Source organism: Phasianus colchicus, chromosome 15 (genome assembly GCF_987193195.1).
Source record: "Phasianus colchicus chromosome 15, bPhaCol1.hap1.1, whole genome shotgun sequence".
Classification (NCBI taxonomy): Eukaryota; Metazoa; Chordata; class Aves; order Galliformes; family Phasianidae; genus Phasianus; species Phasianus colchicus.
In genome coordinates, this window is record NC_143450.1 from 18,599,210 (window position 1) to 18,626,907 (window position 27,698).

General features: G+C 44.2%; 1 protein-coding gene and 1 long non-coding RNA gene across 2 annotated transcripts; both read right to left on the reverse strand.

Annotated features, from left to right (window-relative positions):
- Window positions 1-504: 504 nt before the first annotated feature.
- GFRA3 (GDNF family receptor alpha 3) lies at window positions 505-13,265 on the reverse strand. The gene is made up of 8 exons (XM_031597950.2): window positions 13,102-13,265; window positions 9,099-9,374; window positions 8,341-8,433; window positions 7,579-7,924; window positions 7,395-7,504; window positions 6,173-6,307; window positions 4,809-4,939; window positions 505-4,500 (listed from the first exon to the last, which is right to left on the reverse strand). Exons 1-8 carry the CDS (start codon window positions 13,142-13,144, stop codon window positions 4,366-4,368), a joined length of 1,269 nt encoding a protein of 422 aa, XP_031453810.2. The 5' UTR covers window positions 13,145-13,265; the 3' UTR covers window positions 505-4,365.
- On the reverse strand, window positions 12,200-12,997 carry LOC149915946 (uncharacterized). The gene is made up of 2 exons (XR_016471354.1): window positions 12,689-12,997; window positions 12,200-12,472 (listed from the first exon to the last, which is right to left on the reverse strand). It is a non-coding gene; the product is annotated as an uncharacterized LOC149915946 (long non-coding RNA).
- Window positions 13,266-27,698: the final 14,433 nt, after the last annotated feature.

A 27,698-nucleotide genomic window follows, 5' to 3' on the forward strand; every position in this document is an offset into this window, starting at 1 on the left:
GTAAAACTTAGTTTTTCCCATATCTATGATACAGATTGTGTCCCCTTTAAAAAGACCACAGCCACTTCATCCTTCCTGAAACATAAGCATTTGCTGTGGGAAGTAGGAATGATTTTAATAAGACAAGGGCATGGTAGTTTGGGGATTTGGAATTTAAGGCTTATTTCTTGCATCACCTTGCTTGTGACTTTTGGCAGGAAATGTCTGTCAGTTCTATCACTTGTCAGATAAGATCAACTCATAGTGACTGAGCTCACTGCTCAAAAAGAGCTATGTTACAGCTCTCAGTAAATGCTGTGGTAGGCCATGTTAAGAAATCTAAAGCTGTGTCAGATTTCTAGATGCCATGTCTGAAATCTGACAGTGATTTCTGTATAAGTTACTGTTGACATTACTTTGTAAGAGATTTCTTTCCCATAATGCATCCAGCAGGAGGACACAAACACTGCAGCTTCTACTAAATGCACAGGATGGCAGAATACTTCTAAAATTGCAAGATACATTTTATTAGCAAGTCTTGGTATTATTTCACACTCTTAAAAATAATTTACATTACAACAAGTAGAAGGATTCTTCCTTTTGTATGCTTGCTGAGATGTCAATGTTAAGACTATGAGAACAGAGCATTTCTATTATGTTATTTTTGTGTTTAGATCAAAGGTGCTTGCAGGATGTTGTATCCCAGTTTCTAGTGAATAAACACTGAGGTTTTTATGTTTTATTCTTGTATTTTGTAACTTGCCTTGCAGTACAGATAGTAGGAAGTGTTCTGAAAGGGCTGCAGTGCTAGCAGAACTGGACAGTTACTGACATGACATTTAGTAGTAGTTGTGCATGCACGTATCTGTGACATTGAGCAGCTCGGGTATCTGGAGGTTATGTGCTACAAAAATCTAAATGAAAACGGATTTGTATACACATCAGAGTGAGTACCTACCAATGCAGGTGTATTTAGAGGTGATTTTTGCTTCCAGTTATTGATGAACAATTGTAAGAGGCAGCTGTCTATATAAAAGTGTTTATGAACGTGAAAAAGGGACATTTGAAGAAAATGTTGTGTTCTGTTTAATTTCTGTCTAGAGCAGGATTTTGTCAGACTGTAAAGCATTTTCCTGTGTAATCCAGGACATGACTAGAGGCTGCAATTGCAATCAATAACCTTGTTAGTAGGGGCAAGGGGACTAGAAGTTCACAGTATGATGAATATGAACAACAAAATAATAACAGCTTTTCCCATATCAACCTGACTTAGAGCACTCAAGTGGAACGAGGAAAGTTCACAATGCAGATGAATAGAAGATGGATGCTGCTCCTGGAAAGCTATTCCATCTTTCTTATAAATCTTCACACTGACTTGTGAAATACTGTAAAGAATATTTTTCTCTTCCCTGTCATTCACAAGTAATCCCTGGAGATGACAGAACACACCCTACAGTTCCAGCCTCACCATACGAAGGATGGCCAAATGTAGATCTCAGAGTCCTATAATAACACGGGCAGTTTTCATTAAAGAGAGGTAGCAAACATGGAAACAATGCTATCTCTTCAATCACATAGTCATGTTTCAGTAGTTTCAGTAGATGGTGGGAAGTACCAGCATTCTGACTCCTCTTAGTTAAGATCATAGAATCACCAAGGTTGAAAAAGACCTCCAAGATCATCTGGTCCAACTGTCCACCCACCTCCAATATATCCCCACTAAACCATGTCCCGTAGTGCAACATCTAAACCTTTTTTGAACACCTCCAGAGACAGTGACTCAACCACCTCCCTCGGTAGCCCATTCCAGTGGCTGACCATCCTTTCAGGGAATAAATTTTTCCTAACATCTAGCCTGAATCTCCCCTGGTGCAACTGGAAGCCATTCTCTCTAGTCTTATCGCTAGTTATGCAGAAGAGGCTCATTCCCACTGCACCACAACCTCCTTTCAGGTAGTTGTAGAGAGCTAAAGGTCCCTCCTAAGCCTCCTCTTCTCTCAAGATGACATGATACTTGTTCCTTTTGCATGAAAATGCGGTGTTGCTTCTCTGTGCATCAGAGGGACAGCTTCTATTGCATGCAATCATTTCCCTGTCCTAGCTGCCCAAGGAGATAAGAGGAGGCCAGAATTTGAAATGGCAATGTTACCCCTGCAGAGAAGGACAGCTACACTGAGGTATATGCAGTAATGGAAGATTTTCTAGTAAGAAGGGTCTGACAGTGACTGGGAACCAAAACATATTACCTAGTTGGTACCTTCGTCAGGTACAGATAAAACACAGGATAAAAGAAATAGCCACTTGTTCTGCATCTATTCTGGACTGTAATATTCTAGCATTAGGTGGAATGGTTGGTGGCCCTGCATGTGGCAGGGGGGTTGGAGATTCATGATCCTTGAGGTCCCTTCCAACCCTGCCAATTCTGTGATTCTGTGATATTGCTCAGCTGTGCATAATATTGTCCAGATCTGTTGTATTTCATAGAATAAACAAGAGGCATTATACATCTGTATGGAGAAGCTGCTTTAAGCTGAGTTTCTAGCTATCCTGAAAGTGTGGGTTGGCTGATGAGGCAACTCTTGCACACAATTGATTGTAGACTATTAACCTATGCTCAAAAATCAATATTCACTTAACACCACATTCTAACAGGCCAACGTAGCATAAAATAACAGCAGTTACACAATGCACATGTTTACATTCAGAATAAACAGATCATGAAATAGAACTTGGCAGAGGAAGAGACTGGCAGGATTGAAAGGGGAAAATGGCAACTTCAGTGTGTGGAGAGGTACAAACTAGTTCCAGCTCCTGGAAGCTTTTGCAACTGAATGACCCAGGGAATCTGTGGTGAATAGAGCATCACCTTCCCCAGGCATTCCTAAAAACCTTTGGCCTGAGGCCTGGTAACGTCATCCCTGGCTAGGTAAATTTACTAGGGTTGAGTACAGGAATCCCTACTATTCCACAAAACACAGATCTGTTGCTATCCATGATAAAGGATGATACATATAGTTACAAAGGACAAAACAGAACGGAGTAAAAAGGTAAACTAGAGTATAGTGTCTTCAATCTGGAATGGTATTTTTCATATATTTAAAAGAATGAATTGAAAAAAAAAAAAAAAAGGAACTGAAAGTAATTGAGAACTGGTGTTTTACAGGGATTTTAAGTTCATGCTTACTTAGCTTTACTTGTAACCACCCTGCAGTGAGGGCTCTTAATCTTCATCGTACAATCACCAGCATTGGGAAGGACCTCCAAGATCCTCTAATCCAACCATCCACCCACCTCCAATACTTCCCCACTAAACCACGTCCCATAGTATGACATCTAAACCTTTCTTGAACATCTCCAGGAATGGTGACTCAACCACCTCCCTGGGCAGCCCATTCCAGTGGCATACCAAGCTTTCAGAGAAGAAATTTTTCCAAATATCCAACCTGAGCCTCCCCTCGTGCAACTGGAGGCCATTCCCTCTAATCCCATCACTACTTAGGCAGGAGAAGAGGCTGACCCTCACCTCACCACAACCTCTTTTCAGGTAGTTGTAGAGGGCGATAAGATTTCCCCTGAGCCTCCTCTTTTCCAGACTGAACAATCCCAGTTCCTTCAGCTGTTCCTCACAAGACTTGTGCTCCAGACATTTTACCAGCTTCGCTGCCCTCCTCTGGACACACTCCAAGGCCTCGATGTCTTTCCTGTAGTGAATGGCCAAAAACTGAACACGGTACCTAAGGTGCAGCTTCACCAGAGCTGAATACAGGGCATATCACTTCTCTGCCCCTGTTGGCAATGCTATTTCTTATACTAGCCAGGACGCCATTGGTCTTCTTGGCTGCCTGGGCATACTGCTGGCTCATGTTTAGCCAAGCATCCATCAACACCCCCAGATCCATTTCTTCCAGGCAGTCTTCCAGCCCCAGGCCTGTAGTGTTACCTGGGGTTGTTGTGGCCAAAGTGCAGGACCTGACACTTAAGAATGGTATGTTGTACTCTATGCCTATGGAAGAGCTCAGACAGGTAGGGTGGTAGGAAACAGTGTCATGTGCATCCCTCTAGTTAGAAACAGAACCCCACACAAGTTCTGACAGAATGCAGACTTGTTTTAAAATACTGTGGTTGAATATGAGCCTGACTGTCACTCAAAATGCTAAGTGTGGCAGAAGCAATGGTGGGCACCAAATCTGCATCTCAGAGCAGACTGACTGGAGGAAAGAGGGGCACAAGTCAGGGAGAGGTTTTCGGTGACTGCAGTTATCTAAGGCTGTTCCCTTGCTCTTTTATAGAGGCCTTTTGTTTCTTGAGGGTAAATCAGTAGTGGGAGGTGCCTGGATATGGGATAAGATTAATAATATGGGAAGGAAAGATGTCACTTATGCCAAGTTAAAGTGGGCTCAGCAACAGGGGAAGGAATAGAGACAGAGATGGCCAAGAAATAGCAGCTCCAGAATATACAGAGGAGGCCATAGGCAAACTGCTGTGTTCAGAGGTGTCTTGCTGTGTCTTCACTTCAGCCACCTAGGAAATGAAAAGGAGGAATGAATCCCAGTTAGTTCCCATTTGTGCTCAAACATGAATAGCAGAAGGGCCTCAAGCTCTGGACACTGATATGAGACTGTAAGAAAACTTCTGCAGCCAGGCAGCATGGCCTCCAATTTCTGCTTGTCTGTGGAAGGAATATCTGCATCAAAGCAGTCTATGTTTCTGCATGCACATGGCATCCCTCACTTTGATGTCCAAAATCACACATTTCCAGGTACAGGGTTTTTGAACTGCTGTCTCTAGGCCACTTGACCTGATACTAGAGGCAAAAAAACAATGCATACCTGGGACATTTCTGAAGCAAGAGATGTGCTGGCACTGTCTCCTTGGAAATTTAGGGAAGATGAATAGTATAAGTCTTTTTGTCTTTCCAGACCTGTCAGCTTCTGGTGCATTTGAGACCAAATAGCATTTTCTGCAAACAGAAGCAAAGCAAGAGTCTTACTGTGTTTTTCTTGTAATATGTAGTATCTCAGGTGGGATATTCAGGTTGTAGGTGTATCTATAGTGCTGTGTGTAAGGCTTTTTGGTACAGCAGTAGGTAATTTAAATATTAATCTTTTATCTAAAGATGGTTGATTTGTTTGATATACTTCAGAACCTCTTACAAAACAGGAAATATTCAAATCTTATTGAGGCCTGTTGCTAATATGCTAAGGAGCATAAAAGAAATACAACTTCAGATTATAAACATCATAGAATATCCCGAGTTGGAAGGAACCCACAAGGACCATCGAGAACACCTCCTGGCTCCACACAGGAAATATTTGGACATAGCCTGATTTTTGGAATATCTATGTTGCTGAATCTACAAGCTCCTGACAAGGACTGTGTCAGGAGCTACTCATCTTGGCAAAATAAGGGCCAAAGACAAGCACGGGACGATCAGAAAGCTGGAGCACCTCTCCTATGAAGATGGGCTGACTTGTTCAGTCTGGAGAAGAGAAGGCTCACTACAGCCTTCCAGTATTTAAAGGAGATTATAATCAGGAAGGAAAACAACTTTTTAGACAGGTAGATAGTGATAGGACAAGAGGAAATGGCTTTAAACTGAAGGAGGGGAGATTTAGATTAGATGTTGGGGAAGTTTTTCGCTGACAGGGCGGTGAAGTGCTGGAACAGGCTGCCCAGAGAGGTTGTGGATGTCTCATCCCTGGACATGTTCACGGCCAGGTTAGATGGGGCCCTGGGCAACCTGATCTAGTGCTTGATCTAGCGATTGGCAAAGATCATTGGCAAAGATGATCTTTGAGGTCCCTTCCAACCCAAGCAGATCTATGACCCTATGAAAGGACCGAGAGTGCAAACCAAACCACCATAATCCTGGTGCATTGATGCAGCGACACAGCAACATATGGATACAGCATGTCTGACCTCCCCATTGTGTTGCTTTTTTGCAACCCCTTCATTTGAATGCTGTTTGTAGATAGCTTCATAGTGTTTGAGATGAACAGAAGTGTTGGTAAAAATATAGAAACACTTCCAAAAGCAGATCCATGCTAGTCCTGGAGGTTTGCTAGGAGAGCATTGAAATGCTGCAGAAGACAGAAGTGTATGCTAGAGCAATGCAGCGTAAGATCTTGAAATCAACAGGCTTTGAACTTCCCCGTGCTGAGTTGTTTGCCGAGTTCTCCGACATATTGCTTACCAAGGCATTTGTTGCTCTCAAACATGCCAAGTATCTGGTCACACTTCTCCTTCTGGTTGCCACTGCTTTCACAGGTACACCACAGGGAGACCTCCACGCTGGAGTTACTGATGTAGTTGGGTGTCATAGGTGTGCCTGTCCCAAGCCCCCAGAAATGGGAATCAGGATTTACTTCATCAAATGAAAGAAGCGTGATGAGTCCCCTTATCCTCAAGGCAATGCTGCCTTGGAGGCAAAAGCCTTCCATTACTCCAAAGTCACCTTGCAGAGCCCCTGGTAAGCACATACATGCAGTCTGCTGCTCTGTCAGAAAGGGTGGAGATTGCTACCCCTGACTCAGTCAATCTGATGATGAAGCACACTGATAACCGAACTTTGTGCAAACATTAGATTGAAGGATATGAAGCATCTGCAGATTCAATGGCAGTACTGGCACATGGCTCTCCCAACATTCATGAAGCTGGCAGCACTCCGTGGCCAAATGCTTTTTTTGCCAAGTAAGTGCTGCACACCTGTAGTGTGCCATTCAGAGCACTGAGCTTATTTGGCATGAAAACAGCAAAGACATCTGGAAAACCAGAAGATATGGTCTAGAATTACAGCTTCTGAGATACTACTGCATTTTGTAGCTCCTTTGAGCCACTCTGAAAAAGTAAAAGCAAATTGGCAGTGAATACCTGTAACTAAAGACAACCTTCCATTCAACAGCTGGTAGTGCCTTGTGTTACTGTTGTTCTGACTGGCTCTGAGAAGACAGTGCATACACAGTGTTAAACCAGCATGAGTCTAAACATCAAGCAACAAGGGAATGTCAGTTTTAACAATGATCTTACAGCTGGATTCTGCTGTGACTGTGATAGCTCCAGCAGCAGGAATAACTTAATCCATACAAGCTGACAGAGATTCTGCGGAGGGGTATTTAGAGCACCTTGCATGAACTGGTGATGCAAACAGGAATGCAAGAATCCCAGGCAAGTGCTGCTGCTTTGCCAGCAGAAGATGGGACAAAGCAGAGTGATAAATGCCACGAAGGAGCTCTCTTTGTGCTGCATTTACCTCAGAAACAAGTGGAAGCACTAGCATCCATTAGGCTAAGGCATGTTCACTGGCATGCTGAGCACTATCACCTGCAGCAAAGCAAGACAGACCCTCCCAGCATAACAGTGTGGCTACAATTTGTTGCCTGAAGATAACCCTTTATGTTCCTGAGGGCATCACTTACCAATCATCCCCATGTAAGCCTGCAGGCATGCAGCCTGGTTGTGCTGAGAGCAACCATCTGGGGACGTATCTGCAGGTTGGCAGTTTTGTTGGAAATCAGCCAGTCGGGATCTATAGGAATGAAAACGAGACTGTCAGTGTCTGTGTCTCTTTTGGTGGCTGGTGCCTGCTGCTGCCGGACCTACTTGCAGATATGGTCTTCCAAGCAGGAGTCCAGAAGCCAAAGGCAATTGGGTTTGGTGCTATACTGAAAGGAACAATCAGGAACAATAGTTTTCCGGCGTCGTTCTCCACAGAGTTCATCCTGACATGGACAGAATAGGATCCTTCTAGTGAAATCCTCAGGGACTTTCTCAAAGAAATTTCTTAGCCCTCGATGGCATTTGCGACGGTCACACATGTCCTCACTTCCTGCCCCTCTGGTGCAGATTGAGGCATAGTCTGTGCGCAGCCGAACACACTTCTTGCTCAGATTACAAACATGAGTTGCTTTCAGGCATGGGTTTGTTGCATCTCCTGCTAACTGAGAGCCTATGAAGCAAAAATAGATCTGTAAACAAAGAAGCAAATCTCCAGAAGAAACTTCATATAGAAATAAGAGTAACCCTTACTTGACGGAGAAATTGGGAGACATCAAAATGAACAAAGTCCTGCTATATGCTTGTAGTAAGACATTACAGTGATGCTAGTTACAAAATCACATATTTTATTGGTTCATGTTAGGATGTTTTTTTCAGAGAATACGTCATTGTGAGTTATTCCCTCTTTCATGGGCCTAGGTCCGTAATTGTATTTACATTTAAGTACAAATACAGGCAGGTATCCAGAGCAGGCATTCATCTGATTAAAAGGACAATCACCTCAAATCGTTATTATTAATGATTTTTAGCCCCTGAAAAGTTAAGAATGGTAAAGAATTGTATCATGTAGCTGTTACAAACTATTACCTGATACCAGAGCTGCCAGTTCATTATAATCTGTTTTCCAGTGCTCTTCAATTGCTGGATTCTCATAGGGAGAGGTTTCCAAATTGAAATAACCTGGGCAAGACACAAGGTGTTTTATGCAATGAGAGACGTGCCAGCTTTTTTTTTTTTTTTTTCCTTTTTTTTCTTATTTGCATTTCTTCAGGCTGGAGTTCAGAGGTGCTCTGTTCTGTTGAAAGCCAAATGCCAAGAATGGTTCTGCTGGAGATGCAAAGGTGTGATTGTGTAGCAACAGCATTACATTCTGTCATTAGATTTCCTCTGGCTGGAATTTGGCCTATGTTGAAATTAGCTTTCTGTCAGCCTCAGTGCTAAGGAGTTGTGCAGGACAGGTAGTTCCTGGTGGCAGGCCATTAGAAGCATCCCAGTAAAGCTGGAGAGAAGCAAAATGCTGCTCATGGATGCCATTACAGTGTGTGACAAACTCATATCCATTTTCAGTGATAGATGTAAACATTTTGAAATGATTTTCATAGGACTACAGTTAAGTAATTGTCTCAAAGTTGCTACCTTTGTTTGTCGGACTTCCTGGTGTATTTGAGGGGCAAGTCTCAAAAACCAAGATTGGTTTTCCATGCATACCATACAGAGCAGTAATGACCAGGAGACCAAAGGGGTTCCTTCAGTACTGGGAAGCGGCCCTTCACCAGTGCTTTCAGGTGGGAGGGGCAGTGTTGAGCCTTACTAGTACCTTCTACATTTGTATTATTTTAGCTCACCATCTGTCATGCTGGAGTGAACGGTCCAGAAAATGCGCAGGCAATGCTCCTGTCTCTTCATGCGCCGATGGCACTTGCAGTGCAGTAAAGAGCTGTTCCCGAGGTATAGCTCTGCATTCAGACATCTGACCCTGCTATCATGATCCAGCGCGACAAAGCGTGTCTTAGCAAGGTCACAGTTTTCCAGAGTCCTGTAGGTGGCATTGCAGATGGAGTCTAAGAGGCACAGCTGTTCTGCTACTATGCAGTCACTCCGTGGTAGAGCCAGGAAGTCTCCTGGTAAAGAAGGGAAAAGATTGTTAGGATTTCAGTCATGGTAAGTGCCACACAAGCACCTTGTCATTGTTTTGTAGGCATCCTCAGTAAGAACTCAAGGAGCAGAACTGGCTAGGGACCTTCATATTGGAGCAGTACGGAGCAAGAGCTCTCTCCATTTAGAAACAAAAGAATGACTATTAGTGTGTGAAAGAGAGAACAAAAGATTAATGATAAATCTCCAACATGATTTTGTTTATTAACATCCCCTTCCCTTTTCTTTAAAACTACCTTTAACTCTTTCAGCTTGGCTGGGATCAGGGGTGCTCTCTATTTTCCTACAGCAGTAAATCTCTAAGGAAACTTTGGCTTTGCTGAGGCCTTCTTTGAAGAAGCTCTCCTATCTGGGTAATAAGAAGCTTAGTGCAGTAAGCAGTACTAACACCACACTGTGGTTAGTCAGTGCTGCTGCTGTTGCTAAGTACACAGGCCACTCTGAAAGTAATGACTCCTATTTATTTCCGATGCAACTACAACAGATACAAAGAGCACAATAACACTATTTGACAGAGCAAATTCTCAGCTACAAAACACTATTTTTCAACACAATCACCACCATTAGCTGTGCATTTTCATCAGTGATGAACAAGAGCTGATTTGTTGTGCTCATAAAAGTCTGCATCATGGAAAGGTGCCCCACTATCACCACTGCTGAAACGCACCACTCTCTCCTTACTGTGCTGATGTTCAGCAAGCATCAGTTAAAGTCTATGGGTGCAATGTTTTCCACATGGGGGAATTCAATTCCACACCTTTGCTTCGTATATGCTTCCATGTCAGAGACCATTTGGTCAGACTGCCCCTCTACTGCCATCTGTCACATGGCAACAAAATGTAATGCACTCTTGGTGGGAAGGTTCATCCACTGCTGCCATACTGCCAACATCTGCCTCTGACATTGTGGGCCAACATCATCAAATAGGAGGCATGACTTTTGGAGCAACCCTTGTATATACCGGTAATTAAGAGCTGCACCAAGAAAGCCATGTGCCCAGTGTAAAAGCAACTAATTTGTTAAGTTTGGAAACTTAATAACAACTATACTTTTTTTTTTGCACAATAGAAGATACCTTTCATGTTAAACACAATTCAGTATGTAATCTTTCTTCGTTTCTGTATATGGATCTGTGTTTACGCTACAAGCACAGTGCGGCACAGAACGGTTTGGACTAGAAGAGACATTAAGGATCATCTGGGTCCAACTTCTATGCCACAGGCTGAGATACCTTCCACTAGAGCACATTGTTCAAAGCTCCACCCAACTTGGCCTTGTAAAGACTTGGAACAAGAACTGCTAATAGAATTTATACGTAAGCTAGTAGTATGTTTACTCCTTTCAGGACAAAACTGCACTCAACCTAGCATCTACCTTCAGCGCTTTTTGGAGGCATGATCTCATCTGTCATTCTCTTGTTCAGCATGTGCTGTAGTACTATTTCTGTCTGTCTTCACTGAGGACTAGAATAAAAAATCTCAGTGCAGCTTTTATTATCTGGTATACTATCTGTCTGATTTGTTTTCTCACTTCCTTCACTTCTACTGGCTTTATCCGTTTATTTGCCGTATAATTCCACACTAGTCTGATTCTCAAGCTTCCTATTCTGCCTTCAGCCCAGTAATGCTGCCTTACGCGTCTCCGTCCCATTCATTTACATTTCCTGGCTTTCCTACCAACTTCTTTGTTGTTCATCTGGCTGTTATATCAAGACTACATGAGTTGGTAAGCTCCCTGAAAGACAGATCTCTCACCAGAAATGCTTTGTACCAGCACAGTTGGCTTTGGTTAGACATTCCATCTTGGAACAACATTAATGAACACACGGGGTGTGATTACATTCTGTAAGGCTGCAAACAGTGCAAAGATCCAGTAGCAATTTTCCAACTTAAATGATTCTATGATTCTGCTACCTCCAGTAGGTTCTGGAATTCTAAGCTGAGCAAACTGGCATACCTCACAAAGCCAGAGCAGAGTGCCACTGCCCTCAGTGGCCGCAGCAGCTGTTGTAGTAAGTTCATGAAAGGACAGGACACACTGCTAGCCTTATGAGCGCTGCTCAAAATTCACTATAGCTTGAAGTGACATTTTCAAAACTTTACAATATCATAATTGACAGGGCAGGGCAGAGCTGAGTGTGAAGTGGATGGACTGTGTTTCTACTGCAGGCCTGTACCAGATGCTTTGGGAGAAGCTTCTGGAAGGAAGCATCAAAGCAGAAAAAGTTAGAGCAGTCCTCCTTAACTAACAGAATTTAATAGCTATGCAGCCTCAAGCCCTAGCGCATAAAGTTTCATTGAAAAAAAAAAAAGAGTTGTCTTAGTACTTATAATACCAGATAATCAGGTAAAATATCTGGTACTGTACTAGAAAGCTCTCTGGTCTGGTTGCAGAAAGCACTGAATGTGCATGTGTGTCAGAGCCCCTTTAGCTAAATGAAAAACAAAGTTATAATAATTACTTCACAAACAACGATTATTTACACCTTAATAAAACAAGGTGATAGTTAATATAATGCCCATTTCTTCTCACTTTTGAATCCATGCCCTGTCATATACCTATGAAATTACAATTAATGTTACCGTTATCGTAGTATCCCTTGTCATCCACACTATGTAAGAGAGGACAATTGCAGTAGGGAAACTTTTTATTTATTAAAAATAGATTTAAAACAAGCACCAGAATTTGGACAATGGAAAATTGTGGGAAATCTATTGTAGTCATGTGGCTGCAAATGCTACTGAGGTCTCAGTGCAACAGCTCATCTTTATAGGAGTCGTGATGTTGAGCAGTTGCTTTTTTTTTTTTTTTTTTTTTTTTTTAATGTCAAGCACTGACATCTCATAAGTAGGGTCAGGTGCTTCGGAGCACTTTTGAAACTTCTGTATTTTTTGCCACTGCAACCATGAAGACTGCACGAGAGATGAAGTGAAAGGGGAATCATTTCTCCCCTCCAGATCTTGTGAGCTGGCAATACCAGAGCACAGCGTAAGACAAATAGTTGCATCTTTGCAGGAGCTTCCTGGATTGGTCTTTGCAAACCGAGCCTCATCAGAATATCAGCCTGAAGCGATTCAGAGGGGGAGTACATGGAAGATGGGTTAAAAAAAAACAAACAGCTTTCGGCAGATATCTCAGATTCCGCGTCTCCTCCAAAAGCTAGAACTGATGCTGTCTTTACGCCCGAAAGGGATGCTGTCTTTACGCCGCGCTGAGGGATCAGCTCCTGACATCGGTCCCTCCCTGTCGCGAGAGAGAGGAGCAAACCGCCCTCCTTTACCTCCGCGAGCTTTGCCTCGAGGAAATTCAATTCCCTTCCGCAGAGCATCCAGCCAGTTTGGTCACATCGACACTCGCAATTCGCAGCGCAGGTCAAAGCAGCAGCGCCCTTTCCTGTTTGAAATACAGTCCCTCCGCAGCAGAGCCGCTGCCGAGCAGCGGACGGGAGCACCGAGTGCGGGACGCACCCCGAGCTCCGCACAACCCAACCTCCCGGACGGGCGCCGAGCGGTGCCGAAACGTCCCCCCGAGCGCATTTTCTGCCGGGCGCCAGCAGCTGCTCGGGACGGCACGGCACGGCACGGCACGGCACGGCCGCCCGCAGCTTCTCGCCGCCCGCCGGCAGCGGGACGGGCACGCGCCGCCGCGACGCTCTTCCCCGCTCGCCGCCCGCCGCCCCGCGCTGTTCGTTACCGGCTCGGGAGAGGAGCAGCCCCAGGAGGAGGGCTGGCCACATGCTGCAGCTCGGCGCCGGCGGCCGCTCGCTCCGGGCGCCGCAGCCGCCGCTCACATCCCGAACGCCGCCCGTCGGCGTGTGAGCGGCCGCAGCCCCGTCGAGGTGCAAACGGCGAGCGCCGCCCCGCGGAACGGCCCGCCTCCACAGCCGGCGGGGTGGGGGCGGAGGGCGGCGCGGCCGCCCCGAGGCGATGCGGGGCGCGGAGCCCCGCCGTGCCGGCGGTGAGGGAGCGCGCGCCCCGGCGAGTGAGCGTTTGGAAAGGGGCGCTTTGGAAAGGCGTCACGTAAAAATTCCGTTTGTTGGTTCGGTTATTGACTCGCGGTACGTCCTACCGCCGAGGGTAAGGCTGTGGATGCTCCTTCCCTCTGCGAGGAGCGCTCACAGGAGTCTGCTTTCTTAAAAGAAAGTGAACATTAACCGGAGGAGATGGTCTCGGAGGGGACAGATGCCGGCTAGTTCCGGATTCCCTCGATGCTTCTTTGGTCTGCCGAAGAGATGGCGTGAGCTTTTGGCTCCTTCCCACTGGCTTTGTTGTGAAGGGTCTTTTTTCAGCATCTTACAGTTGCGGGCTTGGCTTCTGTTCAGCTGTTTCATTGTGTCCCGTTCAGCAGGACACCTCTGGGAGCCTACTCAACATTTAGGCAGCCATGTTTCTTTTTGAACAAATCCTTCTTTTTAGTTTCCATACCAAGATCAAATTAACCAATGTGAAAAAAGTAACACGTACACATCATTACCCTATGAAAATAAGGTGAACTTTTGGCAGAACAGTTGTTTGTACAAGAGAGACCAACTCCATCTGTCCAAAAAGCCCAACAGAAAGGGTAATTGTGCAAACACATTAAGCATTCACAGTCCAACGGAGTGCTGCTCTCCTGCTCCCGGGTTTTGAAAAAGATTTGTCCTTCTGCTTACTGCTGTGAGAGAGTTGTTCTGGTTGTGAAGAAGTTGTCCACAAACACTGGAGGCTCTCACTTCTTGTTCAATGAGAGAAAATGTTCTCACCATTCTTAAAGCCCTTACTGAAGTCTAATGGGTGGGGGAACTTAAGGCAAACGGTGGAGGGAATGCAGCCTTTTTAACTTTGAGGAGAATTGTTTCAGTCACTGTTCAGGGAGGACTGAAGAAAAACTTGGAGGAGACTTACTTATAAAAAGGTGTGAGGTTATGGCACCCAGATATCCCTCAGTGGAGGAGTACAAATGCTTCAGGAGGTTTGTGGCCAATGTTACTGCCTCTCTCAGTCCAGTTGAAGACAGTAGCCACAGGAGGGGAAGCTCTGCTAGACCGAATTGTAGCAGCAGGTATAACTTTGTGAAGATATGAATATAAAGGGTAATCGGGATGATAGTGATTACCAGCCTGTGATCTTTAGTCTGTTGTTTCTTTTACACTGTTTTTTTTTGCTTCTTCTAAACAAAGACAGATTCCAGTAACTGATATATTCAGGGAACTGATATAAAGCAGCTCACAGGAGAAGAGAAACATCTTTGTACCTTGAAAAAGGAATTAATACAAACCATTAATCTTAACATCAAGCTCTGAGAAAATTCTGGCACATACAAACATTCTGCTAGCATGTGGGGGAAAAAACCAACAGGCTTCCTATTAGAATCCAAAGTGGATTCGTCAAGAACCAATATTTCTTCTGTAACAGAATAACAAGTTCTGTAGGGAAGAGAGAAAAGAAGAGCTCATCAGTACTGGGATCTTTAAGAACAGCTTTCAGCAGGTCAGTCTAACTGGGTACCAGAGGATAAATGAGAGAATCTTTAACAGTCCTTTCCAGCTCACTTTTCTGATCTTGTGATTTTAAATCTTCACCTAAATCCCACAGAAGTAATTCATTAACTCAAAACTGAGTTATTCTCTATAGTGGATAAAAATGGAAAAGGAAATATTTTCCCTCCATATTAAATGCATTTGCTGCAGCTGTGCTTTCAGGCTGCTTTGAAGAGTAGCCAAGCAGAGGAACTCTTGCTTAACATCTGATGAAGCGCTGACCACTTCACCAGCCAGCACACCAAACTACTGTGAGGGAAACATTCCTTTCTTGACTTCTGATTGCTCACATGTATTTTTCCCTAGGACCCATGACGTATAAGGTTATTTGTTTATTCTTCCCCATGCACACATACAGAGTAGCACTTTAACCTCATTACACATCTCAGAGAGTTGGATAATTACCAGCCTCTACATGACTAGTGCTTTCATCACTCTTTCTGTTTGTAGTTTTATAGGTTAATTCTGACCTATGGGAACCATCTACTAGTGTAATGTTTAATATCTTACAAATCAGTCTCTCTAATTCCCTGTCAGGTCCAGGCTTTTGACCTTCTTAAGCAGCTGTAGAAACTGATTAACACTGATCTGATTTCCTCAGCATTTAGCCTCAGTTCCATGTTTTGTTATCCGTTTTACTCTTTGTGGTTTCACATAGGTCTTGGCTGGACTGGGGTAAGTGAGGTCATCAAGTCCTGTAATGAAACAGACATGGCTGTGGAATATAGGAAGTAAATTCTTCTCAGATCTATGTCAATATCTTATCTTGCCCAGATTGAAAGCGTTAATCCTGTGCATGGTTTCAGGGTTGTATGGGGGTTAAACATATGCAGAAATTGGTCACCTTGTTCCTTTCCTTCTTGTCCTCATGGATTTGTTCTTAACATCTAGTCAGTGCCTCCTGCAGTAAGCACTGTTCTATTCATAGGGCTTTACCATCACTCAGGTACTTACTTTCAAACACAAGCTCTAGATAAACAAGCTCTAGATAACTGCTACTATTTACATATGGGATCGTGAGGAACAAATGTGCTCAAATTCATCAAGGAAGTCGATTTGCTTGTGAATTCTTTGAGTTCAGAGCTGCGCGGTCACACTTTTCATAGTCTAGAAAGCATTTGCACTCCAGCAACCAGTTGGAGGGTGTAATCTCTGCACGTATACTTACGATGGGATGTTATGACAAAAGAGCTGAAGGAAACATTCAGTAATGTCATGGTCAAGTAGGCACTGTTACTTTTCTACCAGAGGCAGTGTTATAATGAAAGCTGCATTCCCCTTCTTCTGAGCCCCAACCCCATGAAGATAGACTTCTGACTCCAGGAGAAAACCATTTCCTCAGCTTCTATTCTCAGAGGTAAATTATGCCCTTCCTGATGTGCATTGAGACTAAAGAGGACAGCATATACAAGCTGATCGGGCATCAGATTTGCATTGCCCATTTCATCATTATTTCATCCTCGGGGATGTTGTGTGGTTTTGATTGTTACACTGAAAATCATCAGCCAAAGAGAGCAACTGCTTTTACAGCAGTCAGGAACTCTCGCTACCCTGGTACACTACAGGCAGCAAAACTAATACGCGTTGTATTTCCTCTCCTCACCACCTCACCTTCCCTCTGGAATACAGCCTCACTTTGATTCTCATTTTTGTTTCATCATTCATGAGTATGGAGGATCCTCTGGTCTTTGCAGTGTAGATTACAATCCAACAGCCTCTAATGGAAAATATTAGCACCTAACCTTATGCAAAGGACATCTCAAACCACCTCAGTAGAAATAACTTTATTTCCTATATGCACATGAACACACAGTATCTCAGCTGCATTTTTCTATGACCCAACTGACTTACTGATAAGAAGTAGTAATGACTTCCCTAATATTTTGGTGGCAGCTATTAGAATAAATGGATTAGCATAAATGAACTCTATAAAAATAAATCGTAGTACCTACAACTTCATAGAAAAAAGACATTATTGAAGTTAGTTTACTGTTACGTTACTACTGAGAAATCAATATGCTGTTAACAGATTGCTAAACTGGGACATAGAGGAATGTCTACTGCAAGGTCATTCCATGAATCCCTGATAAGAGTTCACCATAAAAGCTAAGAATTTTGGACACAACTCCTTTTCTCTGAGGTGTCTATTTGCTTTTCGCTTCAATAGAATAGATGCTTACTGGCATACACATCACCTTGTTACATCTTCAAAGCTCCAACATGCTTTGGAGTAAAGGGGGGATATTTGACTAGCCGTTGATTTTAGAGTTCTGAGTGTCTACTCTGAGTGCTTGTCTACATGCTATCTGTGAGGCTGTGTGTACCACATGTGAGTAACCCAAAGACTTTTTATAGTGCATTCTCAATTGTCTTTGTCTAATACTGCATTTGCTTTCTTCTTTCTACAAGCAACAACTCTGAAAACTGGAATGTTTCAGCTTTCCCAATCCACCTGGCTCAGTATTGGATTGGAAGAGGAGAATTAAAAAAGCCTGGTGTGCTATGCCTTCACATACATAGTTGTGAGGTTGGCTAATAATGACAAGGTTGATGAACTCTATAACTATTGATTTGCAACTCTGACATACAGGTTGCCTACCTGTTGCTTTCGTGTTGAACAGTTCATAAAAAAAAAAACTTAGAGAAAGTCAATACCAGAGCACGTACAAAGGCCTTTTGTTGCATTTCCTGTGGCAACAATAACTTTGATGAGGGTCCTAATGGCAATGATTCAACTTAAGTTGAGCAGGATAGCCCTGATGAATGTCTGGTCATTGCAGTAGCTGTACAGCTCAGTTTCCATGCTTCTCCACATTTTAGCTGAGAAAAATCCAGCCAGACCTTTGTGATGTTCCTTGAAATTCATTTAAAAGATCTCAGTTCACCTTATTCATTCTGCTTTCAGCTTAGGAAGAACTAGGCACAGCACAAGAGCTCATCTTGTAGATTTGGATACATCTATGCTAATTCTAATTGTAGACTAAGTGTGGAATAGGGAATCCATTTATCATGCTGATGCCATCTTCTCATTGGTTGTTCCTCTCTTTGGTGGCTGGAAGATCCCTGGGGTATCTGCAAGAGTGTATTGTTTCACATTTCTTATCTGTTCAAATCAACAGCAATGGACCTGTCTTTTCTTTACTGGGGAGCCTTTCTGAATAAACCAAGAGCACAAATTCTTAGTTTCCTTCGGAAGTGACTATCTAGCACTGTACTGGAACATGCAGCAGTTTCAGTGATGTGCTAGCCATTTCTCCTCTGCATCTGGAACTGCCACTACCAATGAATGGTGAGACTGACTGAAGTATTTTGTTTGTTCTACGTGCTGAAGCGCAGTGTCTGATGCATGGACTGAGATGTGAATGATCCAGGTCTTTTATTATAAGTTCGCACATGACTTACATACATGTACAAGTTTCCTTTTTTTTAGCTTTCCCATCTGCCCTTACAACTTTTCCATCCACCTTTCCCTACCAACAGAGTGCACTCCTTAACTGTGGATGTGGGCACTTATCCAATCAGAGCCATCAGCCATTCCTTTTGTTTTTTCTCTTCTAGAGGTATCCTTGGTTCTCATGCTGTTTATCTTGCTCTACAGCTACTGCTCTGAATAGTTTTTCCTTGTATTCCCACACCAAAGTGCTTAACATATCTTATTTTGTGTAGTACTAATCTTCTGAAGATACACACTGGTGATTTCACTGCATCTTGCAAGATTTGATCACTGCAGTGCTTTTTTAGTCAGAACTAGAGCGTGTTACTTCACAGTACAGAAGATGCTGAGACTCCCAGAGCTGAACACCAGGCTGTTTGAGAGCAGTACTATCATACCGGAGTACTGCCGCAAGAGGCAGCACAGAGAAAGGCTGTGCAAACACTTCTCTGCCTAGCCTAATATTTACAGCGCTACACTCTGCTCTTTACCAGACTGGTAACAGACAGCAGACACTCACAGCTCATATTAACACCTGTACACTACAGAAATATTAACCCAAAGCAAACAGCCCTGCAGAAGTTAATGTCTGTATTCATAGAAAACCAAACAAAAACCTCTTTTATTTCCTAGCATAAGTGTCAGTTCCCTAAACAGCTCTGGCTGCTCGTGGTTGATGATGGTTCAGAGTCTTGACAGCCAAAGCAGTTACCTATAGTTTTCTGCCTATGTACCTGTAGTATTTGGCCACTCATGTCTCATATCATTTTACTCTTATGTTCCCACAAAAAAAAACATTCAAATCTGCTCTTGTATTTTAGCCTCAGTATCACTCCCATTGGGAATATCAGAAACATTTAGGAGTGGATAGATAAAGAGTCATATGACCCAACATATAGATTGCATCTTCGGTTAAAATAATTCCCCTTAAAAAGAGTCATCCTACAAAAAAAAAAAAAAAAAAAAAAGGAAAAGCAACCTACAATAACAATCATTTAAAGGGAGTGACTAGTAAGTTGAACAATAGACCTTCAATCCAGAGAGACCTTGAGAAACATGAAAATCGAATTAACAGAGATCCTGTGCAGTTGAAAAATGAGAGACTGAACACTGTTACAGGGTAGAGCTAACCCCATGAATCTGGTCTAGCTAGGAAATAACTGGCTGAGAAACAGCCTCAGAGAAAGGACCTAGATGTTACCACAAACATGAGCAAGCTCTGATCCTGAATAAGACAATCCATTCTGTACTGCACTAGAAAGAACACAGACAGAGAACTGAAAGCAATTATTCCTATTTACTTAGCACTCAGGAGACCACACCTGGGATGTGGTATGAAATTCCTTAACCTCAGGGCTCAAGTAGGATCTGAAGGAACTTGCAGGGATCCAGCAGGGGGCTACCAAGAAAGTAGCATTCATATCAAAAAGAAGTTAACCAAACTGGGTTGTTTGCTTGGTAAAGGAGAAATTGCTCCCAATCTACAACCACAGGAAAGTGCATTATAAGGACAGCTATAAAGCTATAACATAATTGAAAAGTGCAGCAATAATAGCAGAGTAACAAAGTCTTCCACTATAACAAATAAAGACAAACACAGATAGAATTATTTTATTAAAAAAAAAACAAAAAATAAACAAACAAAAAAAAACTTACCTTCAGAAATTCTCAGATAAACAAAGATCTCCAGAAAAAAGATACCCTCACTTCCAGATCCAACCCTGAAATGAGGTCTGGGAAGGGGTGGAGCCAGGATCCACCCCTTTTGGTCACTCAGGTACATTGCACGCACCTGAGCTCCCCTGGGTTGACCCTGAATTCCCACCACGTACTCAATCACTGCATCAGACCATGACTCAGCATTTCTGCTACAGTGACAAAGCCAAACCCATGTTGATAATGGGCAGATGACTTAAGAAGTGATCATGGCCTCAATTGGTAATGTGGGTGATTCAGACTGTATACTGTGAAAATTATTTTTGCCAGGAATCACAGAATCATCAGTGGCTCTTCCTTTGTCTGTTGATGCAGTGACATCATCATTGAAGGCCATGAGGTTGGTTGTATGGTAACTGCTGAGTCATGGCCTGCACCACTGATGGAGCACCTGGGAAAGGACCGGGTCAGCCCTGGGGGCACAGGTGAAGGCAATTTACCTGTGTGATAGGAAGAGGTGGAGCCTGGCTGCCCCTCTCTTAAACCTCATTTAAGGGCTGACTGCCACGGTAGGATGGTCTCTTTCTGAAGATTTTTCTTTGGTGGGCCTTTATCCTCAAACTTTGAGTCTTCTGATATGTGTGAGTAATCTTTGCTTTATAGCACCTTTCTGCTGTGCTGATCCTTCCATCACCACACTTCAGTTGTAGTGCCTTTTGTTTTGGTCTGTCTAATTGCTGTGTTTGTTAAGCAGGATTTACTTGCAGTAAAGCTGTAGTGGTTCCCTCATAATGTCTTCGTGCCTTTCATGTGCCTTTCATGTGCCTTTCATGTGCCTTTCATGTGCCTTTCATGTGCCTTTCATGTGCCTTTCATGTGCCTTTCATGTGCCTTTCATGTGCCTTTCATGTGCCTTTCATGTGCCTTTCATGTGCCTTTCATGTGCCTTTCATGTGCCTTTCATGTGCCTTTCATGTGCCTTTCATGTGCCTTTCATGTGCCTTTCATGTGCCTTTCATGTGCCTTTCATGTGCCTTTCATGTGCCTTTCATGTGCCTTTCATGTGCCTTTCATGTGCCTTTCATGTGCCTTTCATGTGCCTTTCATGTGCCTTTCATGTGCCTTTCATGTGCCTTTCATGTGCCTTTCATGTGCCTTTCATGTGCCTTTCATGTGCCTTTCATGTGCCTTTCATGTGCCTTTCATGTGCCTTTCATGTGCCTTTCATGTGCCTTTCATGTGCCTTTCATGTGCCTTTCATGTGCCTTTCATGTGCCTTTCATGTGCCTTTCATGTGCCTTTCATGTGCCTTTCATGTGCCTTTCATGTGCCTTTCATGTGCCTTTCATGTGCCTTTCATGTGCCTTTCATGTGCCTTTCATGTGCCTTTCATGTGCCTTTCATGTGCCTTTCATGTGCCTTTCATGTGCCTTTCATGTGCCTTTCATGTGCCTTTCATGTGCCTTTCATGTGCCTTTCATGTGCCTTTCATGTGCCTTTCATGTGCCTTTCATGTGCCTTTCATGTGCCTTTCATGTGCCTTTCATGTGCCTTTCATGTGCCTTTCATGTGCCTTTCATGTGCCTTTCATGTGCCTTTCATGTGCCTTTCATGTGCCTTTCATGTGCCTTTCATGTGCCTTTCATGTGCCTTTCATGTGCCTTTCATGTGCCTTTCATGTGCCTTTCATGTGCCTTTCATGTGCCTTTCATGTGCCTTTCATGTGCCTTTCATGTGCCTTTCATGTGCCTTTCATGTGCCTTTCATGTGCCTTTCATGTGCCTTTCATGTGCCTTTCATGTGCCTTTCATGTGCCTTTCATGTGCCTTTCATGTGCCTTTCATGTGCCTTTCATGTGCCTTTCATGTGCCTTTCATGTGCCTTTCATGTGCCTTTCATGTGCCTTTCATGTGCCTTTCATGTGCCTTTCATGTGCCTTTCATGTGCCTTTCATGTGCCTTTCATGTGCCTTTCATGTGCCTTTCATGTGCCTTTCATGTGCCTTTCATGTGCCTTTCATGTGCCTTTCATGTGCCTTTCATGTGCCTTTCATGTGCCTTTCATGTGCCTTTCATGTGCCTTTCATGTGCCTTTCATGTGCCTTTCATGTGCCTTTCATGTGCCTTTCATGTGCCTTTCATGTGCCTTTCATGTGCCTTTCATGTGCCTTTCATGTGCCTTTCATGTGCCTTTCATGTGCCTTTCATGTGCCTTTCATGTGCCTTTCATGTGCCTTTCATGTGCCTTTCATGTGCCTTTCATGTGCCTTTCATGTGCCTTTCATGTGCCTTTCATGTGCCTTTCATGTGCCTTTCATGTGCCTTTGTACTGCTTCATGGAGGATCTTTTCCATGGTATTTCCCATCATAGAGATGAGACTGGCTGGTGAGTAGTTACTAGGGTCATTCCTTTATGCCCTTTTTAAAGTTGGGTGTGATGTTTCCTTTTTTTTCCAGTTACTGGGGGTTTCACCTGATTGTCATGACTTCTCAAAAAATATAGAGAGTGGCTTGGCATCTATATCAGCCTCTTTCCTCTATATTCTGGGACTCATAGACTTCTGGATGCTCAGTTTTCTCAGGTGGTCACAAACCTGATCTTCATTTGCAATGGGAAGGGCTTTACTTCCCTGGTCCTTTCTTCCTTATTTAACTCAATACTTGAGAGCTGTGTGGTGAGCAGTTATCAGGGAAGTCAGAGGCAAAAAACTGTTAAGTACTTCAACTTTCATCTTGTCTGTTACCACCAGCTTGTCTGTGTCCCTTATTAGGGGGGTATTCTCTCCTGGACTTCTCTTGTTGAGGTACTTGTAGAAGCCTTTGTTCTTTCTGGCATCCTTTGCTAAGTTCAGTTCAAGCTGGGCCTTGGCTTTCCTGATGCTATCCCTTCAAAGCATAGCTGCTTCCTTACATTCTTCCTATAATACCTGTTGCTTTCCCTGACTGTGAATTTTCTTCTTACTCTTCAGTTTGCCTAGCAGGTCCCAGTTCAGCCAAGCTGGTCTTTTGCCTGCCTTTCCTGACTTGCTACACCTGGGGGTGGAGAGCTCTTGTGCCCTGAGGAAAGCCTCCTTAAGGATCTGCCATCTCTGCTTCGCACCCCTGCCATGAGGACAGTTTCCCAGTGTGCCTTATTGATTAACTCCCTGATGAGCTGCAAGTTAGCTATCCTAAAGTTTACCATCCTAGTTTTGCTCTTCACCAGTCTTATAGCCTTTCAAAGCATGAACTCAATCATAGCATGGTTGCTACAGCCTAGGCAGCCTCCAATCCTGATGTCATCAATCAGCTCATTTACATTGGTGAGCAACAAGTCCAGTGTTGCATCTCCCCTGGTGGTGCTGTCATCAGGTAGTTATCCTCATGCATTCCAGGAGCCTCTTGGATTGCCTGCAGCTTGCTGTGCTACTGTTCCAGCAGATCTCAGGGTGATTGAAGTCTTCCAGCAGGATGAACACTTGTAATTGTGGTGCCTTGTGTAGCTGGAGGTAGGAAGCCTCACTGACAGGCTCTGACTGACCTGGTGGCCTATAGTAGATACCAATCATGAAACTCCCTTTGCTGCCTCAATCTCTGTCACCCATAGGCTTTTGACTTGCTTGTGATTGTATTTTTTTTGCAAAAATGAAGTTGGTGCAGTGCTGGAATAGGTTATCTGCAGATGTGTTGGAGATGCATTGTATCCTTAAACATTTTCAAAACTTGTAGGAAAAGCTGTAGCAACTTTCTTTTGTGTTGATGGTAGTAGTGTCTTAAACAGATGTTGGACTAAAGACTCTGAGGCCCTTCCCATCAACTAGTCATGGCAGTGGTTAGAGTGCACGTGCTTAAGTGACAGGTTCTAAAGTAACCCAAGTAATGAGTATTTCTTATGAAAACTTGCTTGTAAGAGGAAAGCTAAAAACTTTTTCAAGAGAGTAAAGGAGCTCCTTCTGAGAGCATTGTTATACTACTTTAGGCTTCCTTTTTTTTTTTTTTTTCCAAAGACAAGGACATAGAACAATTAACTTTAATAATGCATTCCTCTAGATTTTGATTCAGAGTTACCTAAATGATGCACTGTGAGATCTACAAATGCTGGCTTGTTTTTCTGATTTTGATATATCCATGCCACATAATGTCAGAGCAGCTGCTTGCTTTCTCGTTGTCTCAAGTGAATCTAAATTAACATGCAGAAGTATGGATGTGGCAATGGCAAGACAGAGCCAGGAAGGTGCTGTAGTACCTTAGGGGTAGCAGCTGTTCAGAGGCACATGTTATACTGAATATTGTTACAGAAAAATAATAGGATCTAAAACATAATTTTACTGTTTGTGTAGGTTGACAGCTACTTAAACAGATATGAGAAGAAACAAGTGACAGAGCATGTGTTAAATTATTTTCCCTTGATTCCTTAGCAGCCCTACTTCTGTTTTCCACAAGAAAATTGGCTGGATTTCTATTTGCATCAAACTATGAGACAGAGGACTCCTAGGCACCCTCGTAGGAAAAATCACTGATCAGCATGCTGCTGCCACCTTCATCACCTTCAGCACCGTGGAAGGCAGCTCTGGAGGCGGCAGTCTCCTGTGACTTGTAGCAGGGCTTTATTTTCAGTACTACTGCACCTTTTCTCCTCTTCGCTTGTAAAACAAATGGGAAATATGGCAGGGCAGCTGCACAGGGTCTAATGTTTACTCTACATCTTATCAACAGCATTAAGTACTATAGAGTCTAACAGGAAAGACCTAGGTATGAGCCACTCCCACATGGTAGGACTTTGGACTACAGCAGAGCTTCTGTGTCCAGATGTCTCTACCTGTTCTGACCCTGGCAACAAGGTTTCTGGGATTTCCAATTTTTTTTCTTTGCTCTCAGAAAACCCTCTCCATTATATCTTCCCTCCTTTCTCTCATTCTTTTTAAGGATCCAAATATTTGCTTGCTTTAAAAACTATCAGCAAGATGATGTCAGTAGCCTAGGAAGATATCTGACACTATTCATAGGTGCTTTAAATAAGGCTTCTACATAGAGGTGAAGGTCAGTCAGCATAAATGTAAATGCATGTTCTGTATGCAACATGGTCCCTAATGCTAAGGCTGTTTGGCTTGTAGGTGAGAAGTTAAGGTGAGATTCTGCATGCAAGCCAAAGGGTAAAGCTGTCCCTCTTACTTTTTAGTAGTAACATAGACTTTTTTTGTTGTTGTTGTTCTTTTAAACAAAGCCGTGCTGAAAGGAAGCTGCATCAATGGCTGAGGCACCATCACAGATACGTTCATGCACCTCTTTTACAGCAAGGCAGATACTCTGGCTAGGTCTCTAGGGCCCTGTTCACTGGGAAGTCACAAGATGGGGGAGGACAGATACCTGGAAGTAAAACAAAGGAGTACCAAACTAAGTCTGCTTGATGAACAGGTACACGTGGGTGTTTGTGCTGGGGTCTGTAGCCCAGCTAAAGCCCGGGGGGAGAAGATCCCATCATGCAGCCCTAAGGCAGCTCAGGAACACTACATTTTCTGCTGCACTCTGAAATTTCTGTTTGTGCCATCTCTCAGGAAAGAGCCGTCTTTATTTCCTTTTCTCTTGGGGTGGGATATGCTGCAATAGCAGTTGGCTGCACCAGATATTGAGCATGGTCCTCAGCAGTGCTGCAGGAGTGCCACCTGGTGGGTCCCTTCCCCACACGCGCACAGAAGTCCTGAGCCTCACTGGGTGCATGGCAGGGGAGACTTCTGACAATCACCTCAGCCCAGAGGTGCCTAAGAGGGCTGCCTGGAAAATACTAAGGGGAACAGTACTACGTTTATGTATTGTCTCCCGAGGATGTGCATAAAAGGTGATTTTTCCTAGCAAGCACAATTTTCAGACTCTGTTGCTCTCAGATAAATTTTGCTACCTGAGAACTGATAAATTAACATGGAAACATCTTCTAAGAGTGAAGCTGTCTTAAGGGTCAAACTGCAACAAAACAAATAGCAGTGATTGCTAGCTGTAATATACAAGCATAGCAGCTCTACACTGTAGCTCCACAGTGCCCACGTGTAGGCTGTCAGGCTGTTTCACTCTATACTGCGTGAGCTAATTTTTGTGTGCATTTATGTAGACACAGATGGAGCTGCTTCTAACCACCATTCCACCTTGTCCTATCGCTATCAGACTTGTATAAAAAGTCAGTTTCCCTCCTGTTTATAATCTCCCTCTAAGTACTGGAAGGCCCCAGTGAGGTGTTCCTGGAGCCTTCTCCAGACTGAACAAGGCAAGCTCCTTCAGTCTGTTGTTGTAGGAGCAGTGCTCCAGCCCTCAGATTATCTCTGTGCCACTCCTATTGGGTTCTGTCCAACAGCTCCACATCTTTCTTGTGCTGGGAGCCCCTGACCTGGATGCAATGCTCTGTGTGGGGCCTCACAAGGGTGGAGTAGACAGAGACAATCCCCTCCATTGCTCTGCTGCCCCCCCTCTTATGATGCAGCCCAGGATATTGTTGGCCTTCTGGGCTGCAAGCCCTTAAGTCATCAGCCGGGCTGCCATCAGTGAGTTCTTCTCCTAGTCCGTATATGTATTCAGGATTGCCCTGATCCTAGTGCTACACCTTGCACTTGGCTTTACTGAACTTCATTATGCTTATACAGATCTGCCTTTTGAGCTTGTTTGGGTCTCTCTTGATGGTGGCCCTTATCTACGTGAACTGTCTGTCCCATGGATGGCATGGGGGAGGGAAGAATCTTGCTTGTTGGACAAGAGTCAGTTCTCTGACTGAAAGACTATGGACAGGACGGGGATGTGCTCTGAGAAGTCTGACTTTGGTCAACTGCTCTGGATGGAGCAAAAATTATGCTTCCTGAAGGGTGTACTGTGACAGCTGGCACGGCATGCATCACTGCTCAGTGTTTGTGCAGCTGGCCACTGCTGTGATGTGTGAAGGTTTTTGTGTTCTGGTGACTCCGTGTTTCCATCTGTAGCTTTTCCCCGATTGCTCAAGACACTCTGGCAGTCCCTCCACATGCATCTGGGTCAGTATCTGTATGGATTTTAACTTTACTGCCTCTCCACCCTCAACCTTTTTTTTTTTTCTTCCCTCATTTTTGTCCTTTTACTTTTTATTGATTTATAGAGTTATAAGATAACATCAATATGAATGTGAAACGGATATGGCCAGCGGTCAATTTCCAAATGTGGGGAACATGCATTTATGGAGCAGAAACACTCAGACCTTTTTCTGGCTCTAAAGCAAAGCACTGGGACCTTCCTTCTGGTGCTACCGGCATACGAAGCACGGGGCAGCCCAACCGCGCCGCCCCACAGAAAGATGTGTGGCCTTTGGATCCAAAGGGGCCTCCGCGATCGTCCTTCCAGCGGAGCCGAGGCGGTGCCTCTGACCGCGAAGCCGCGCAGCTCACGCCCGGTGCGCGGGGCGGGGCGGCTCTTCGCTACCCGCGGGGGGGTGGGGGTGACTCCCGGCAGGGTCCGGACGCGGCGGCCGTGCGGGCAGGGCGCTGATTCTCGGCGCGACGGCGGACGCCGCTCCCGCAGGGCTCGGGCGGCTCAGGGCCGGCCTTGGCCGAGCAGCGGCACGGCCCGGGCGGGGAGCAGCGAGACGCTTCGGCGCAGCGGCGGCCTCCCGTCGGCGCCGCGCGGTCTCCGTCCCGGCCGCGCCGCAAAGGTTTGTGGGGCGGGGCGCGGCGTCGCGCGCCGGCGGCAGCCGGAA